This window comes from Taeniopygia guttata, chromosome 5, assembly GCF_048771995.1.
Source record: "Taeniopygia guttata chromosome 5, bTaeGut7.mat, whole genome shotgun sequence".
Lineage (NCBI taxonomy): Eukaryota > Metazoa > Chordata > Aves > Passeriformes > Estrildidae > Taeniopygia > Taeniopygia guttata.
In genome coordinates this window covers 39,798,543-39,817,211 of record NC_133030.1, presented here as the reverse complement: position 1 = coordinate 39,817,211, position 18,669 = coordinate 39,798,543, and the positions used below count along the sequence as shown (strand labels likewise).

General features: G+C 37.8%; 1 protein-coding gene across 3 annotated transcripts in view; it reads left to right on the top strand.

The window, feature by feature from the left end:
* The window catches only part of BAZ1A (bromodomain adjacent to zinc finger domain 1A), a 63,735-nt gene that overhangs the window by 34,044 nt on the left and 11,022 nt on the right, over nucleotides 1-18,669 (top strand). For all 3 annotated transcript variants that reach the window (XM_030274640.4, XM_030274639.4, XM_041716764.2), the window contains exons 11-21: nucleotides 1,872-2,010; nucleotides 2,460-2,606; nucleotides 4,994-5,089; nucleotides 5,218-5,442; nucleotides 6,050-6,215; nucleotides 6,488-6,601; nucleotides 7,230-7,354; nucleotides 8,955-9,563; nucleotides 12,184-12,347; nucleotides 12,521-12,675; nucleotides 15,178-15,326. In XM_030274640.4, the coding sequence (XP_030130500.4) occupies nucleotides 1,872-2,010; nucleotides 2,460-2,606; nucleotides 4,994-5,089; nucleotides 5,218-5,442; nucleotides 6,050-6,215; nucleotides 6,488-6,601; nucleotides 7,230-7,354; nucleotides 8,955-9,563; nucleotides 12,184-12,347; nucleotides 12,521-12,675; nucleotides 15,178-15,326 (2,089 nt within the window). The remainder of the gene's footprint in view (nucleotides 1-1,871; nucleotides 2,011-2,459; nucleotides 2,607-4,993; nucleotides 5,090-5,217; nucleotides 5,443-6,049; nucleotides 6,216-6,487; nucleotides 6,602-7,229; nucleotides 7,355-8,954; nucleotides 9,564-12,183; nucleotides 12,348-12,520; nucleotides 12,676-15,177; nucleotides 15,327-18,669) is intronic.

Genomic DNA, 18,669 nt, shown 5'->3' with positions numbered 1-18,669 from the left:
CTTAGGTTTTACACAAGACTATAGTGTGGTTGTACGTAACAGAAGATTTTCTAGTGTTATACTTTTATATTTGTTTTACTGGGATTTATTTTAGCAGGGGATAGTGAAAGGGGGCAAATAGTCAGAAACACAAGGATGACAGTTTGAGGTACCCAGGGAACCATGACAAGTGCAAGGAGGGCAAGTGGAAATAAAGGAGAGTGTTAAATGAATTCAAGTGAAAGCACTGATTGGGAGGAATATGAGAGCTGAACATACTTGCAAGGAGAGCTGTATGGCAATTGAAATGGGAGTGAAAACTCCTAGCTATGTAGAAAGGGGAAAAAATTTGAAGAAAGGGAAGGCCATTGCTGAAAGGAGAGCAAGCTGTGAAAACAGTGCTGTTGTATTTCTACTGGAAAGAAGAAAGGAGGAGTGGAAAAGCGGTGTCATCACTACACTGAGACTCTGCTGCTCTATTCACCCCACTCTGTGCCTGGTGCAGCCTCACCTGGAGTACTTTGTGAGTTTTTGGGCACTGCAATACAACAAAGGTATGAAGCTATTAGTGTTCAAAGGAGGGAAAAAAGGAAGGTGAAGGGTCTGGAGGAGAAGCTGTATGAGGAGTGGCTGAGATCACTTGGTCTGTTCAGCCTGGAGGAGACTGAGGGGACACCTCATCACAGGTCAGGCACTGATGTCTTGTCTGTGGTGACAGTGACAGGATCCAAGGGAATGGCCTGAAGCTGTGCCGGGGGGAGGGTTAGGTTGGATATTAGAAAAAACTTCTTCACTCAGAGGCTGGTTGGGTGCTGGAACAGGCTTCCAAGGGAAGTGGTCGAAGCACCAAGTCTGATGGAGTTCAAGAACCATTTGGACAATGCTCTCAGGCACAGGATGGTTCACGTGGATGATTCTGTGCAGGGCCAGGAGTTAGAATTGAAGGGCCTTGTGGTTCCCTTACAACTCAAAATAACCTGTGATTCTGTGAATTGACAAGAATATAAATAAAGATGAGTTTAGGTAAGGACTGCCTTTGTAAAGATTCCTGTCTCTGGAAACTTACGAAATATCTTACTTTGTTCTTTTGAAGCAAAGTATTCGGCTTTCTTCTTTTTAATATTTGTAAACTACCACATTTGTGGAAGAGACATAATTCTGAAAATTATTTAACTATGTGTGCTAAGAAACAGTAAATGAAGACAAATCTTGAAGGATTACATGAAGATGGTTTCAAAATCAAAGTTGATGTTAGGCACTGTAATCTGTGATTTAGCGGTGGTGTCTCTGTTAAGTGATCTCATTATATGGTTACATCAGCTCCCTTGAATGTCTTCAGCTACCATAAGTGCCTTACAAATGCAAAAACCCCAGTACCAGAACACACAGCTGTTAGACACGATCTTGCATATCCTAGTATTAGAAGAGTGTGTTTTATGTGAATGTGTTAGTGTTTTGTTTTGCTTATCTTTGCAGGCAATCATAAGTAACTTTTAAGAGTATGTTTATTTTTGTTTGTCTAGACAGTTCAGGAAACTGAAATTCAAAACTCTTGTGAAATAATACAGCTATAAAGGAAAAAGCTTGACAGCCAATATTTTTAACTTGTAGTGGGATTAACTTCATTTAATAAAGATACAAACTTCATGGACATGAGTACACTTCTTTCTCGAAAATTTTACATTCAAGTTGCATGCTTTTCGGTTTCCAAAGTTAGTACTGTCACCAGTGTTCCCATGATAACTGGTCATGTGTCCTGTGGCACTCATTTGAGTAAAATGCAGATAAACCAAATGAATACGTTCCTTAGAATAATAGTCTCTTTGGTTTTAGTGATTTGCGTACTTTGCACAAACCAAATACTGTATTAAGTCATCCCATTTGGTTTGCAGGAACTTCCCATTCCAATGCCAGTGAAGACGAGACTTCCTCCTGAGATCTTTGGTGATGCTCTGATGGTTTTGGAGTTTTTACACGCTTTTGGGGAACTTTTTGATCTTCAAGATGAATTTCCTGAAGGAGTGACTTTAGGCAAGTTGTGGCTTATGTGGCAAGGTGCCCCACCTTGGTGGTTTCCCTTATACCAAACAATGAAACATCTGAAGTGCACACAAGTACCACTGCTACAGAACTTCCTATGTGGCTTTAATCTGTCAGTGCTAACACATGCATATCAATCCAGTTTTCAGTTCACAGTCAGCTCCAAGGGATTTGTAAAATCAAAATTAGTTTTGGTTTACAAGTTGTTATTCTGCTTATCAAAATACCTACTTGTACTTTATTCTTGCAGTTATATATTAAGAAAATAATGTTTGGTCAGCACTCTTTCTGGCACCGTCACTCTAGGAATATATGCAGTAAATTATGGAAACGTAATTTAATTATCATACCTGAAGGAAAAAAAAATGTTTTCATTCTTCAGTACATAATTTTTTTCCAACTTTGCGGCAAAAGTGACGCTTCTTAAACTTTATTCACAGAGGTTTTAGAGGAAGCTCTTGTAGGAAATGACACTGAAGGCCCACTATGTGAATTGCTGTTTTTCTTCCTGACTGCCATCTTTCAGGCAATGGCCGAAGAGGAAGAGGAAGTGGCCAAAGATCAAATAGCTGATGCTGAGACCAAAGGTCAGATCTTTAATTTTACTGCTGAAAAGCTGAAAATGCACTGGAATTAACTTTAAAGCTGCATGATTTACGGCACTCCGTTGTTTAACCTTGTCTTATTATGCATGGATATTGTATGTAAATGGGCTTGTTTTTTCTCTTTTATCTAAAATTAAAGCCTTAAACTGGGCATACACCACAGGGTCTGGGGGGAATAGAGAAAAAGGAAGCTCATTGTTACTAGGATTGTATCCAGCAAAGCATAATAAGCTTTTAACAGCATTGCTTGTGTTTTGGAGGTGCAGGAAGCATCTTTACCTTCCTCCTGTTCCTCCAGCAGCACTGTTACATATTTCTCCTGAGGGTCAGGAAACAAATCATTTTCCTAAGTCTTCTCAGAGATGTCTATATCTGAAAGAAAATCTGTTCCTAACTAGATTAAAAACTAAAACTCCCCAGCACAGCTGTAATGGAGAATTGAATATTCATTGTCCGTGAAGACCTGTAGTTATGCATCCACAGCTCCTTGATACTACCATCTGTGTTCTTTCACTAAAAACTCTCACAATCACTCTGACTTTGCTCTAAAGCTGATGTTGTCCCCATTTTCAGAGGCATTCAGTGTATACTAACCACTGATCAGAAGGAAATGCAGGCTTTGTTACAGATTTGTGGTCCTGTGTTTATGGACTGCCAAATTTGCTGACTAAAGGAAAAACTTTGACCCATCCTACTAGCCTATATTTCATTAGAGGCAGGTACATAAGAGCACTCCCTGTTTGAGGTCAAGTGAATTCTGTGGTGCCCCTGCAAGCCAGGGTGCAAGTTAAACAAAAGTTCCTTTAATTCCTCCCTTGAAGATTGTCTATTTTCATGCTTAAGATTAAGGTCCATTCTATAACTTATCTTAATATAAAGCATGGGCACTATCTTCAATATCAGCATCTGCTCTTGTTAATTGAATAGAGATTTGAGACAGTGTTAATAAATTTAGACTGTATTTTAATTACTGCTGAGTTTAACTATTCCAACTGTATTTGTTAACTACTGAGAGTGTTGCCTTGGCAATACAAACAAGGATTATCAGGTAATCATAGAATAGTTGATTAGATTCTATATTATTCATATAGCTGATCAGAAAAAGCTTAATGTAACTTTCATATCTTAATTTGACGTAATGGGGCTGACAATTGCAAAAGTCTGCCATTTTGTTTCTCTCAGCAGAGTTGTGGGTAAGGCACTTCATTTAATGTTTTACTTGCCTCAGAACTTTCATTTCTTGTCACTCTTGTTTAGACATCTTCTTTCCTGTAAAAGAATTACATAGTCTTGGCTTTGTTATTCTGGCTAACCAAACTAGCAGTAGTCAGCATGTTTGCTCAGTTAAATTCTGTACAGGCAGAGTTTCTGCGACAGGGAGCACTACTGTTGCCATGTGTGGTTTTGGGGTGCACAATACTTGCTCAAAGTGTGTTATACAGTTAAAGTGAGAAGGGAGGTGCAGAGATTCATTTTGCTGTGTCAGGGTGACAGTTTTCAAACAACATTAATCATCCTAGAGGACTGTTGTGGATTTGGATTTGCATTTTATGTATTGTTTGTATAGTTTGTATTTGTGGTTTTATTTTGACTTGATGACTTTAACTGCTTAATAATTTGGATTTGAATAAAGTGAAGTTGTTGAAACAGCATGCACTGCTGAAAATATTCTGCCAACCCTCTGGAGAAATATCTGTAAGTGCTGAGGAAACCTTTGTTTAAGAAACAGGAATTTGCTGTTTCTCTCTTTCACTTCCCTGCTTTCTTGGTCAGTTTGCTTATGCATGATGGTCATTAAGTGCAGGTACTTGATTTGGTGAAATAAGATTTATTTGTAATGTCTTAGTAATTGTGTTTGTGCAGAACATGCTGTATCCGAGTTACAGATAGAAAGTATAAAGTGAATGGTGATAGCCAGTATCAAAATACATTATTGGTTTGAGTTATGCTTCCTAAATGCAAAATTATGATAAGAGAAAACAGTTTGTTTGAGGAAAGGAAATAGAGGTGTTCCTGCATTGCTACTTGTCTGTGCTTTCAAGTGTGTTCCTGGATTTGTTCTTGCTGCCTTTTATGTTGCCATTGTGCATGTTCTGCGTGTTGCGGTTGCTTTAACAGCTTCTATGGCGGTCTCCCTAGATATAGCATGTGGTGCATGTCCTTAGCTTTTAGTTGGAGTTTTTTTAGTTGCATTTAAAGATCTGTAAATTTTTGTTTGAATGTTGAATTGAGCTTTGAACACATTGATGCATCTGTAAATATCATCCCTCTTTTTGCTTTGTCTGCAACTCTCAAAACACAGCTTCCTTTACTTCCCTCACAGTACAAGTTTTAATTTGCACTAGAATAAAGTGTTTATTTCCTTAAAGATTTAACAGAGGCTTTGGATGAAGATGCAGACCCCACAAAATCTGCACTGTCTGCAGTTGCAACTTTGGCAGCTGCATGGCCCCAGTTACATCAGGGTATGTGTGGGTTTCACTTCTTGTTTTGTTCTTGTTATTATTTTGCTCTGTATTTTAAATAACTATTTTTATATTTATGTACATTTAAATATCTGTATAAAATAACTGTTAATTCTTCTCAACTGTAGGCTGCAATTTGAAAAACTTGGATCTTGATAGCTGCACTCTTTCTGAGATTCTCAGACTGCACATTCTAGCATCAGGTGCTGATATAACATCAGCCAATGCAAAATACCGTTACCAGAAACGAGGAGGGTTTGATACTACTGATGATGCTTGCATGGAGCTGAGATTAAGTAATCCTGGTCTCTTGAAGAAGCTTTCAAGTACCTCAGTATATGATTTGTTGCCAGGTAATAAAAGACAATACATGTTAGAGGTTATTAGATTGCTCAATAAGTGGTCAATTTTGCAACTCCTTCAGACCAGTAATAGTCAAAATTTACTGTATCATAAAATAATTGAGTTTGGAAAGGATCTCAGGGGGTCATATGTAGACCAACACTCATCCCCTTATGCTTCAGTCCCCACAAGCACATCCCCCACCACATCAGAGATTGCAGAGCCTAGTCAGTCTCATTACTTCTGAGTAGCTTTTCTTTCATCTCATTTAAAAAATATTAGTGTTACTTGAGTAAGGGAATCTCTCTGGAAAAATCACTGGTATATTTGATTCAGCCCCTGCTTTTTTTTCCCCTGTTTGTATTTGGGTCTTTTGTTCATTATTTGGAAATGGAGAAGAATTTCCTTTATCTCCACTTTGCATTTTACTACTTATTTTGATGGTAAAAGTTAATAAATTAAACATATAGGCTTGTGTCTCTGAGCACAGCAGATATGCTTTCAGGAAATGTCTCTGTGAGTGTACCTAGTGAGGACAAATCCAGTTTGGAGTCTGTAAGAGTTAGACTTACTATCAATTACATAGTGAAATATAAACATTGGTCTGAATTTTATTAGGAGAAAAGATGAAGATCCTTCATGCTCTCTGTGGGAAACTTCTGACTCTCGTCTCCACTCGAGATTTCATTGAGGATTCTGTTGATGTGCTACGACAAGCAAAACAGGAGTTTCGGGAATTAAAGGCAGAACAGCATCGCAAAGAACGAGAGGCGGCAGCAGCAAGGTAGAACTAGGATGTGGAAAACTAAATTTTGGTGCTACAGATGAGATTAATCTCATGGTTGCAGAAGGTGTATGAGAAACAGTAGTAATGTTTCTGTTCTGTGCTGGTTTTCTGGGACAGTAGACAGGAGTGAAACTTAGTTGTGCTAAATGTTGCGTTTTCCTATGTTGCTGCTGTTTTTGGATGATGTTTTAGTATAAAAGAAAAAAGATGTGGACAGACCAGATAGTATATTAATTGCAACTGGTTTTCTATATCCTTCTTACTATTAGGATACGTAAGAAAAGAGAAGAAAGGTTAAAAGAACAAGAGTTAAAAATGAAAGAGAAACAAGAAAAGCTGAAAGAAGAGGAGCAAAGAATTCCTGCTGTAGAAATACCTGTTGGGTATGATACATAGTATTACTGTGATGTATAAATAGAACACTTTTCAGCTTCCTGGCCAGACCTCACATGTGTAGTTTCATTGACTAGATCATATACAAAGCTATATTTTAAGTATGTTGTCCTTAATGTTGATTTTATTTTTCTTCATACTGGTGTAAATTGGTAAAAAAGTTACGTTGTAAAAACTGCCTGGTTTTCTGTAGGGTATTAATTATATTTACTAGATGAGGCAAAAATGTGTAACAAGCATTTTGCAGAATGGTATATGCATTTTGGGAAGGAGACTTTTCTTATAGATGAAAAAAAAATTTACAGCAATAGAACTACACAAAATGATCTGATTATAATAATAATCAGATGAAATTAAAGTGTTGGTACCAAAGAGCAAGTTTTACTCCTTAATATAAAACTTCACATTTACAGTTCAGTGGGTTTCTTTTGGGTTTTAATATAGTCTGTGATTTACAGTTTATTTTTTTCAGAGCATTATAGGTATTTTACTGGTTAAGTAGTTGGGAGATAAAAGTACTCTTTGTGTCAAAGATGCCATATTTTATTGTGTATTTTTTATCATTCAGCCTATATTGCATGGTTGGTTAGTCACTGTTTGTTTATTTTGCTGTGTCAGGGAGGAGGAACGGGAGGACCTTGATACTAGTACAGAGAGCAAAGAGATAGAACGTAAAGAGCAAGACATGGACACAGTCACAGAGGATGAAGAAGAGCTGGGACCAAACAAAAAACGACAGAGAGGTAATGCTATATTGAATTTGTTTGTGTACCTGTGCACCTGCATGCATGTACCTGGCAAGCTCTTGTGTTCTATAGTAAAAGCATCAATCTTTGCTGTAATTTTCTTTTAAGGAAACAAACCCACACTCAAACATGATCATAATGGGCTGTTAAGTACATTGAGCCTGCCTGGTGTAGTTGTTATGGTCAGCTGTATGTTCTTTCACACTTCTGTTTCTTCTTGTCTTCCATACATGCTGTGTGGATTCCTCTTTTGTCTAAAAAACGTTATGGTGTTGCAATTACAAGTACTTGCCCTCATAGAGACAGTTGTAGGAGTTTCATCTCATAGGAGATGGTGTGGGTTTGATATTTTTAATTTTTTTTTTTTTTTTAATAAAGTGCAAAACCAACTAGTATTTCAAAAGAAGACATTAGATCAAGCATTTGGGTGTAGTTTTCCTTTGCTAATGAAGCAGCATGCCTCCTACACAAGAATAAAACCAGTCTTAAGCCTAGATTTAATTTCCTCAGCAGTGTGCTAGTAGGAACTGCAGTGCAGTAAATGGTGCTGCCTCCTGTTGCTAACTAAACCTACATGTCACCACAGGAGGAATAATGGTTGATGGCTTTGGGTTGCTACCTCATCCGTGTCTTTCTGCTGGGATAGCTTCATGCTTGTGTCTGTGCCAGTGAAAATCCTGGATGATTCTGGACTTAAGTTGCAAACTTGTACAGTTTCTAACAGTACCTGGGATGGAAATTCTGAGTCATTCAGTAACACAGATTTACGTTTGTTACAGCTTTGCCATGAAAAAGCAATGAGCTCTTAAACAGAATTTCAGGTTTCTCAATTACTCATGTTTGATACATTGTGACTGGATGACAAACAAGTGTTATTACTTAATTCATACAACCAGGGAACTGAAGGTCACACTGGAGATGTGTAGAATTTGAGTGTTGACTACACCTTTCAGGTTGCCTGTATCAATTATGAGACATAGTACTGATCTAGACGACTACCAGGACATAATAATTTGGTAAACTAAAGACGTGAACTGAAATGTTTTCAGCTGGTACAAATTAAGGGGGGAAATAATAGTAAATACTTGACCACTTTGATTTTTAAATGCAAGATACCTGAGCTTGCCGTAAAAGCTGCTATGTAGGGATTCTGGTCTTTCTTGAGACCCTTGGCAGTTTAAGATTGTAATTTTGAGTATAATAAATAAAGTCTGGATCATAGTTTGTAATCAGTAGTGAAATTGCTATAATTTTACTTTATCCTTATAAGATATTTCTATTATACATTTTTGCATTCTTGAAATTTTGGTTCTTCTTATATGATATTTAAGATGACAGTGTCAGTCAATGAGACTTAGTCTAGTTTCTGTAAAGTGATGGTGTATTTAAAGTGGTTACCCGTTTTTCAAGGGAATGGGGGCTAATCACTTGAGGTTTTTTTTTAATACAGCCAGTATTCTCTCTTGACTGAGCTGACGGTCTTTGACAGTGTAAGTTTGGATAACCAGAAAGGGCAGAACTAAAATCTGCCCTTCACTTGAGTTTTTGGTTAAAAAAAATTGTAAATTAATTGCTATCATACTTCTTTTAACTTTAGGAAGGAGAAGGCAAAATGGATTTAAAGAATTTACAAGACAAGAAGAGACCACTTGTGAAAAGCACGAACCTCTTACTGCTGAAGATGAAGAAGCTTTAAAACAGGAGCAACAAAAGAAAGAGAAGGATCTGTTAGAAAAGATTCAGAATGCAACAGCCTGCACAAATATCACCCCGTTAGGTCGTGACCGCCTGTACCGACGCTACTGGATTTTCCCTTCTGTTCCTGGATTGTTTGTAGAGGAGGACTATTCTGGTCTCACAGAAGACATGTTGTTGCCTCGAACGTCTTCCTTTCAGAATAGTGGACAGTCTTGCACAAATGAACCTCAGGTATTCAGTAAAACTGGAGAGTCTTTGAAATCCTCTGAATCTACCTCCAATATTGACCAAGATTCACATACCAGTGTTGTCATAGAGGTGCCAAGGCCAGTATACAAACCAAACCGTTGGTGCTTTTACAGTTCTCGGGAACAACTGGACCAACTCCTAGAGGCTCTCAATTCCCGAGGACATAGGGAGAGTGCCTTAAAAGAAACTCTTTTACAAGAGAAAAGTAGAATATATGAACAACTAAGCAGTTTTCCTGTGGAGAAATTCCATATTCCAGGTAAATGAAAGGTCCTTGGTCTTAATTTGCTTCTACAGATAAAACTTTCCTATAGTATTATAGAAGTCTCTACATTTAATTTAACTGTAATTTGTAAGATCTAAGAATTATTCTTGAGGTTTTTTTCACTTGATGGAAAACACATTTGATTTTTTTCCTGCCTTGCATCTTTTTTTTTCTTTCTGCTTAACAGACCTTTGTGGTATTTTCTGGTGTTTCATGCTAAAAAAAACCCAGTATTTTTTCTGTAATCTTACTGCTTAGTATACCAGGACTGGCTTTAAACAGCCAGCTTCAGGAAGTAATTTTAGCTTTGGGAAAAGATTAACTAGGGAATAAAAGTTAATATGTGCTCAAAAGCCATGTAGCTTTTCAAAAGCCATGTATTCATTGTTACATGGATTAACACCAGTGCAGTGGCATTTTGTGATATTATTATTTTCTGGGGTTTTTTTCCCTTTTCTTTCCATTGGCAGACACTCAGTGCAGAAGGAAGCAGTAGGATAGCAGATGTTTTTATGGATTTTTAAACATAGGAGTGTACTGAACACCATCCTAGACCTAGGATTTAGGGTTATTTCCTTTTTCTCCTAGCCAAGTATTTTGCCATTTATTAGCAAGGCATTGGCTCCAATCACTGGTAAAATTCTGCACATGCAGGCTTACAGCTGGCTTGCTTATAGCATGTTGATAGGCAGACAATGTTACCAAAGTGAGACTCCTTAGGGTAATGTTTAAGAAATTGCATTTTGTTTTTAATTATGACAAATTACCTTGAGGATTTAGGGTACTGGGGCAAGGGAATATTATTCACAGCAGACAGAAATTCTGTTTTCCTGGAGTGGGTATGCTAGGACATGCTGTGAGCATATCAGATACTGCTAAATTTATAACTGATCTAACATTTCTTTCTGTGGAAACTAGCACAGGACAGAGTTTTTGCATAGTAAGAAAGCTTTATTTTGAGGCCTTTTTTCAATATTGGGGTTTTTTGGTGCAAAAATCTCCTTCATCTTCTGATATGTTTGAATTTGTACGTATGGGTCCTAATTTTCTTAATCGCTGAGCCTTTATCTGTATTTTGTGTGTTGCTCTCTGCTCTGAAGCAATTTGATGTCCACAGTCACAGATTTTTCTTTTCTTTTAATGTTAGAATAGCATTGACTTTCATTTAAAAAAAAGAGAGGCAGCTTTGAACTTCACTTGAATAGAGATCAAGAAAACTCAAATGTCGTGGTCCAATACCAGTGGTGCCACACCACGGTGTGATAAGCAGGAATAAATAGCCACATGTAGATGTAATGTGTTGGGAGCTTTTCTGCTGTGGACTCCAGATACTGCCCTATTGCCTTCACTCAAATGACTTGTAGGACAAGAGGGATTCTCCTGCACTATAGGCTGCATTTCTGCCTTTTCCAGTTCCTGCTCAAAAGAGCATGGAAATAAAATTGGTATGTGCTATAACTTGATTTTATTCTAGTATCCACTAAATTCTCCTTGTCAATTATTTGAAAAGCAGTTGCTGCTTTTCTAGTTCTGCTCAAGTGAAGCACTGTGAACGAAGTAAAGCATTGTGAGGCAAGTGAAGCATTTCTTCCTTGCTTTTAAACCAAAAAGGACCTTTCCCACATCCAGGCATTAGAGTTGCTAGTCTACATTTTGAGAGTATTTGCATGATTGCCTTCAGTTACACGGAATTGTTTTGGCAATTAAGAGCACCTTAGAAATTCATCCTGTGCTTTCTCAGCAACAGCTTTATTTATATTATTTATTAAATACCTCTTAAATTGTTGCATGTACCTTCTTATCACTGCACTCAAAGATTTTAAGGTCGATCCTGTGAACAAAAATGTTCACCACCAATGCAGACTTGCAAGCACTAACTTAGGATTTGGGCAGACTTTCAGCTCTTTCCTGTGGCTTTTGAGTTTTTGCATGAACTTTGAGTTCTCTTGGGAGTAGGGTTTCACTTGAAAGCCCATCATCATCAGCTCTCACCTTGTTTTCATAAATTATTATGTTGTCTTGCTCCTTTTTTCCTTGCCTTTAATTAGAGGACACAGTCAGTCTTGTCTGTGCCTGTATCATCTTATCATTTTGTTTTAAGGTTAGGTTTTTAAAAGAGATTTTATCTTGTCTTGTTCTGTTAGGTTTTATGATTTTCAGTTGCACATGGTTATTATAAGTGTTTCTATGATAAAGATACTTGCAGGAAAGACAGTTGAAGCGTTCTCTTGTAAGAGCAATAAATAATAGAAATGTGACTTTATTCTCTCTTTTTTTCCTCTTAGCACTTAGATCAAGGCTGGTGTTACTTATGTACAACTTTCAAAAGAATTTGAAGACAAAATAACTACTTTTAAATTAGCAAGGATTTCTCTCATGAGTTGTTCTGATGGATGCCAATCATCTATTGGCCATCTTTTGGTCATTATTACCCTGCTTGGTTGAATCAGATTCCTTAGTTGTCACAGATGTTGGTGTTGGCACCTAGCTATGAGAAGGGAATTTTGAACCTCTATATTCAGCTTGTTCTGTCTTGTACTATTGTTCCCTCTGCCAACTGCTGCCTTTAAAGGAGCAAGATATACTAAGACCAAATTACTTGCCGTTCTTGCAGAAAAACCTCAAAGTGATGTCAGACCTCCTATAGGACGGGGAAGGATGCAGAATGTCCATGATGGATCTCACCTATCTGCAGAGAAGCAGCTTGAACTGAGACTTAGGGACTTTCTTTTGGACATTGAGGACAGGATCTACCAAGGAACATTGGGGGCTATTAAGGTATTTGTAATGTAAGAACATAGTGGTGCCATCAAGTCTGTAACTTAAATGAGAACTCTTGCATGCAATAGTTTTACTAAAAGCATAATTAAATTAAATGTAGATAGTAATGGGTACTAAAAGCTTGTGTTCTTTGATTCTTTAGAAACCTCAAATTTGTATGTTTGCTTCAGGTTACAGACAGACAGGCTTGGAGAGCAGCCCTGGAACATGGGAGATATGAGTTTCTGAATGATGAAAACAAAGAAAATGGCATTATTAAAACTGTGAATGAGGAATCTGAAGAAATGGAAACTGATGATCATGATAAGTTTATTGTGAAAGACAGGTAAGAGCTATAGTTTAAATAATGGTTCTTCTCTCTGAGTTTTATAGCAGCGCTCTGACTTTGTTTGGCTGGGGACTTTTTGACCATCAAATTATTTTTACCCTCAAATTCGTCCACGTGGTGATTTTTAAGACTGTAAATCTTAAAATGCAGGATTTTACTTTGGTTTATAGTGTGTAAATGACACTGTTCTATTACCATGTAAGATTAAGGCACCAATTTTTACATCTTTCAGTGTTCAGATATTACACTGTTCAAAGTAAACATTAATTATTAAAGAAGGAACATGTGTATTCATTTTGAAGAAATTTTAAATGCAGGGAAAAATTATACTGGCAACTGATGATGTGTTTTCCAGAAGAACCCTCCCCCCAAAAAAATGCGAAACCAAAAAAACCTCACACAAACAAAAAACCTCCAACGAGAGACAAAACCAAAAACCACCAACCAAAACAACAAAATCAAAACCACTTCAATTTCTGAAAAGAGTAGGGGTGTTCAAAAGGAAAAATGGTCATAGTAACTAATCTCTGGTCGGGCTGGCCAGCTCACTCTACCTCGTGAGTCACAGTAGGAACCACTGGGGCAACAGGCCATGGTCTTGATTAACTTTAAGCATAGCAGCAAAATGGATGTGATCTTACAACTTTAGGATTGATAATACTTCTATGGAGCAAACTGCAGCATAGTGAAAGGAAGGAGACCTCAAATCCTACCATGTTGTAGCTGTAAAGTGTTTTGTGGTGTTTGGTTTTTAAACATTTGAGACAGATGTGGCTCTCTGATAGCAGTTCCTGTAGTAAATCAAACTTCAGAAATCACAGAAAGGGTGAAGATTTCCAAATTCTTAATTCTCACAAGTTGCATACTTGTCAGAGATAAAGGTCTACCTTAATATAGTTAATGCATATAAAATTGTATCTCTTGATAGGGTGTGAATATTGAAATACTTCAGGAAAAAAAGATTCATCTGAGACAGTCATTGTACTAACATACTGTTTGTTTTACGTATTTTGTGACATTTCTGCTGTTAGACTTCTATAAAAGCTGTATTTCTGAGTGGACTAATGAGTGCTGTGTTGGATGCTACGAATTTGAAGTTCTTCAGGTTTTCGTCCCATTTTATTTCAGTTCTTATTAATCACTGTGAATTAGAATTTTCCTATAAGACTGTGCTTTGAATCAGAGTTTTCTAGTTCCATGCAAAATGGATGGGGTCCTCCTTTATATTAATCACACAATTTACAGACATTTGGTTCCTGAAAACCACAATATAGAAGTATTCCACTGTTTTAACTAAGAAACTTTATCTGTTGCCACTTAAATATTAGATACTTGTTCCATTGTCAACTCTCAATTCAACTGCAGAACTTTGTAGCTTAATTTTTTTTCCATTTGATACCGACTACATCAGAGTTTCTGAATAAAGTCTACTCTAATATTAAAGTCTTGCATATTAAATCAGACTATGGGATTCTGAAATCATGTGACAGATTGCTTTTGATGTGGGGCTTTTTATCCACCTCAGAGCAAGTGACATCTCATTAAGACCTTGGAGTTTGACTAGTGAAATGTAAATAACCACGCAGCTTTCTTTCTGTTTGCTTTCAGGCTCTCAAAATGTGTGTGACTGCAAAATATAATGAACAGCTTTTAAGTGTGAAAAAATGAACAGGGACAACCAAAAGCATTGCTTATTCACAAGAATAAGGCAGAATCCAGACAGTTTTAATTAGTTAATTTTTTATAAACTCCAAGTAGAAATGGAATTTCATTTTAAGTGGTGTGAGCTGCTCTCCTGCACATTTGTGGTTCAGAAAGATTGGCTACATTTTGAAATGATTACTTAGTCTTTTGGTCCTGTTTTGTTAGAAAACTACCTCTTTGGTGGTCTGCTTGTTTGTTTGTGGTGTTTGTTTGGTTGGTTTAAGGGTTTTTTAGGGTTTTTTTTATTGTTTGGGAGGTTTTTTTAACCACCCTTACATGAAAGTATTTATAAAGATCCTTCAAGGATGAGGACGTACAAGTTAACAATTCTTGATTTACATTTAAAAATTAATTTGGTTTTTATTTTCTTCTCAAAAATATTTTTGAAGATGTAGTTGAACTGCAGGTGGATGTGTTCTAAAAGGCTACACTTCACCACAGGAAGTGTTTTCACGGAAGAGTTATTGGGACTGTTCTTCACAGAAATCTGTCATAAACTAGCTGATGGATGTCACATCAGATTTTCTGGAAATCTTAATTGTTTTGAAATTTGTCATCCACATTTCTTGCAATTTATGTAACTGTTACCTAAAGATGACTTGTCTAGATCAACTAGGCTAGCTGAGCAAACATAAGCTCTAGGATAGCTTGTCACACTCTCTAGTATCCATTCATGTCAGTAATCCTTGTGTGTACATGAAGTTAAAATAAGAAGCTTCTGTAGATTACATTTGCAAGTATCTCTGGTGTTAAGTTCCGAGACTTCAAAGATAGTTCAAAACATTTCTCTTCTAGACTCATTGGGTTAAAAACCGAAGCTCCAAGTGCTGCATCAACAAGCACGAGTACTCCTCAGCCAGTCAGTAATGTGGTCCACTACTTGGCATCTGCACTGCTTCAGATAGAACAAGGAATTGAGCGCAGGTTTCTCAAAGCACCTCTTGGTAAGTCTCAGAATTGAAACTGTGTTTCTAGTCTTGTGTAAGATTTTGTAACTAACAAACCAAACACATCCACCCCAACGATGCAGTAAGACCCCTGACCCCAAACCCACTTGCTTGTTTTGTAAGACTGGATGATTTGGAAGGACATCTTGGGGAAAAGAACGAAAAGTTAACACACTTACATGTCTATATGTATAGATATAAAATGTATTAACTAACAAGCAAATTCTTAAATGCATGCTTATTTAACACAGATTTTTTTTCAGTGACCTTGTTTATGTGGTGCTACAGTTACACTAATGCATTGGGAGACAAATTGTACCCATAGGCATAAATGATCAAGCTTTCTGGGGGAACACTATAATTCAGAATTACTGTTGAGGTCAGTATATCATGCAGTTCTAGGTTGCAAAAATGTTTGCTTCTTTTTAAACTGTTTCAGTGAAAGCAATATAAGCCTAGTTTGCCTGGATCACCCTGTTCAGCAATAACAGAACACTTACAGTAAAGTATAGGAAATACTTACATTGCAAACATTAAGATTCTCAGGTTTTGTGTTTGTGCTGTAAAACTTGGAAATAACTTGGAATTGTTGCAAGAACAATTTAAACCAAAGCAGGATTATAGTTTGACTTTGACACGTATTTCTTATTTGGCTTCCTCTGATGAGGCTCCAGAGGTGAGAGAGAGGATCCAAAGTGCATAAAGTCAGTTTGTTTGCCCATGATCCCTCAGGTCTGGATTCCTTAGGATCCTTTTGCAGTTCAGAAATTGACTCTGATCTTAGAGAAATGTGTAAAGGTAGTTTCTGCTTCCCAAGGTGTCTGTCTTGGTCAGACTTCCTGTCTTGGTGGCACACTGGGGAAGAGCTGTGCTGCTGTGCTTGCTGGGCTGCTTTACCTCTCGCCTCTGGTTTGCCAGCACAGTGCATTCCAGGGTCCCGCAGAGCAGCAACTACTACACACCCTGGTAGACTGATACTCTCCTCGGATAGTCACTGTATATAAAATCTTCTGCTCTGGCAGACTCTGCTGTAGTAGTTGAAGACAAAAATGCAGGTTTTGGTGTGTTAACACAAGATGTTAATGCCCTGTTGGTGCAGTTGACCTGAAGTTGTTTCTGCATCTTGGCTGCTCATGCATGGAGCCTGCTGTCTGGGTATCAGTTGCCACTGAAGATGGCTTGGAGCTGGATTTGTGCCAGAGACAGACACGTGGGCATGGGTTCCCTTCCACAAGCTTCTGATATCAGTATGATGACCTCTAGAAGAGGGAAGTGCAGCAAATGATTGAGATGAAAGGAGAGAGCACAGGAATAGTTGAAACTGCAGCTGTTTAAAGGTTTTACTTGGCTGAGTGTTTGGTCAACTCAAATATGTCTGCACGTTCCAAGCCAGACATGATACAGCTCATTTCCTGCTATATGACTAGATTGCAACCTGTGCAACAGTTAGTTGACAGTGCTTCTAGCATTTGTCCTACTTTTCATGTACAAGTTGTAAATACAATTGTGCATTATATGCTTCCATTTCCATACGAGGTCTGAGAGTATTTTGCTGGCAGCCACTTGCTAACAGTTATAAGTTTACTATTCCCCTAAGGGGAAAAACATAGTTATTGGCAGGCTGTGGCCATTGATCATACGTCCTGAGTTAGAGCAAAAAGACTGGAAGAAGAAAAATGCCCCAGAAGTATTGGAGAGAAAGTTTTTTAGCAGCCTTATGTCTTCTTTTTGGCGGTTTCTGCTCTGCCATAATCTTATGTTGGTTCATCTTTTTACCTTACCTTTGGAATGACGGTGGGTTGGCTTTGTCTTTAACTTGGAAATCCTGTTCTCTTAGGTGTTTTATACCGTATAAAGGGAGTATATAAGGAAAGCAAATATATGTGTTTTGCATGTCTTAAATCTCTGATGTTTGTTTACTGTAATGTGCCCATGCATCTCTTCTGCTGTGAAAAATGCTACTGCTCTAAGATTACAGTAATGTATAGAATAACCTACATCACTGAGGAGCAGGAAGGATCCCAGGTGTCCTCTGATCTGGCTTGCTGCCCTAATCATTAAGTGACAGTGTCAGGTTCCCTCTTGCTTTTTGGTGCCAAATGTCTCATGTTTTCAGTTGCGTAATGGGCTGCTTTTAGCAGGAAGTGAATGTGAATGAAGGCAAGATTGTATACATACAACAGACATAGAAAAGTTCTCAACTTAACTTGACAAGGAGGTGTTTGTAGTACCACTAAACCCTTTAATGAAAAGTGGACACTTGTTTCTCGGGACTGCTGTGTGCTCAAAGCTGTGATGCATTTTTTTCCCTGGCTCCTCTAGAGTGTGACCAACAGCTTTCTGATGATAAAAATTAACTCTAAGTTTGTAACCACTGGCGTTTAGTTTGAGGAGTTCTTGGTTTTGTTTAACTGTTCTTATATAGATTACTGTGTCTCTGCACTCATTCTGTTTTTTTTCTAATAAGATGGATTTTTTGTAATAGTTGTTCCAGTTATGTAGGGGAGCCCCCCTTGTGTATCTGTTTATCATGGTAAATCTGATAATCCCAACTTTTTTGGCTGATTGAGTAACCACTGAAGTAAAAATATTGGAAGTCAAGCAAGTGCTGGGAGTTCCATTTTGGTAGCAGTACAGGGGAACACTTGCAGTAAAAAGAGTGCCCCTGCATTTTTGCTTTAAACCACACTGGAAATGCTGCCTTTGTCAGTATTTCAGTTATTGCTTTCACTGCCAAGTTTCTTTGCCCTCTATCCCTCCCTTTTCTCTGTTCCTGTTAGGGAATGGAGCCATACTTAACAATTTTTAGTTTACATTTATGGCTGTTAGCCCTAAAGCCAGCCCACTGAAATTCCCTGCAGTCACTGGCAGGTTTATGCTGATGGCCTCCAGGGTGCAGAGCAGACAAAGGGACCCAGCACAGCAATAAAAGGACCAGCTGCTCCTCTCGGCTCTGTTTTTGTCTGAGACTCTATCAGGCTGCCAAGAGCCTTGCTGGTGATTCTGATAGGTTTAGAATTGAGGTGCATACCAAATGTTCAAGTGGAAGAGCAAGAAAAGACTGACAGAGAAGATAGCGATGTGAAAGGAGATCTGGAAACCCCAGAAATGGCCCCTTCAGCCTCACAAAACTGCTTGATGCCCACTAATCTTCTGTTGTCTGGTGATCAAATGTAACATGATTTAAATTGTATGCATTTCTTAATTATGAATTGTCTTTTTGAAATCTTTTCTTAAATATTACTAGGAAAATTTGGTTGTTTTTCCTTCAGTGCAGCCCAAGGTAGTGTTACAGGAGACTCATGGAAAGGAGGGAATACAGTTGCATACATTGCTTTCC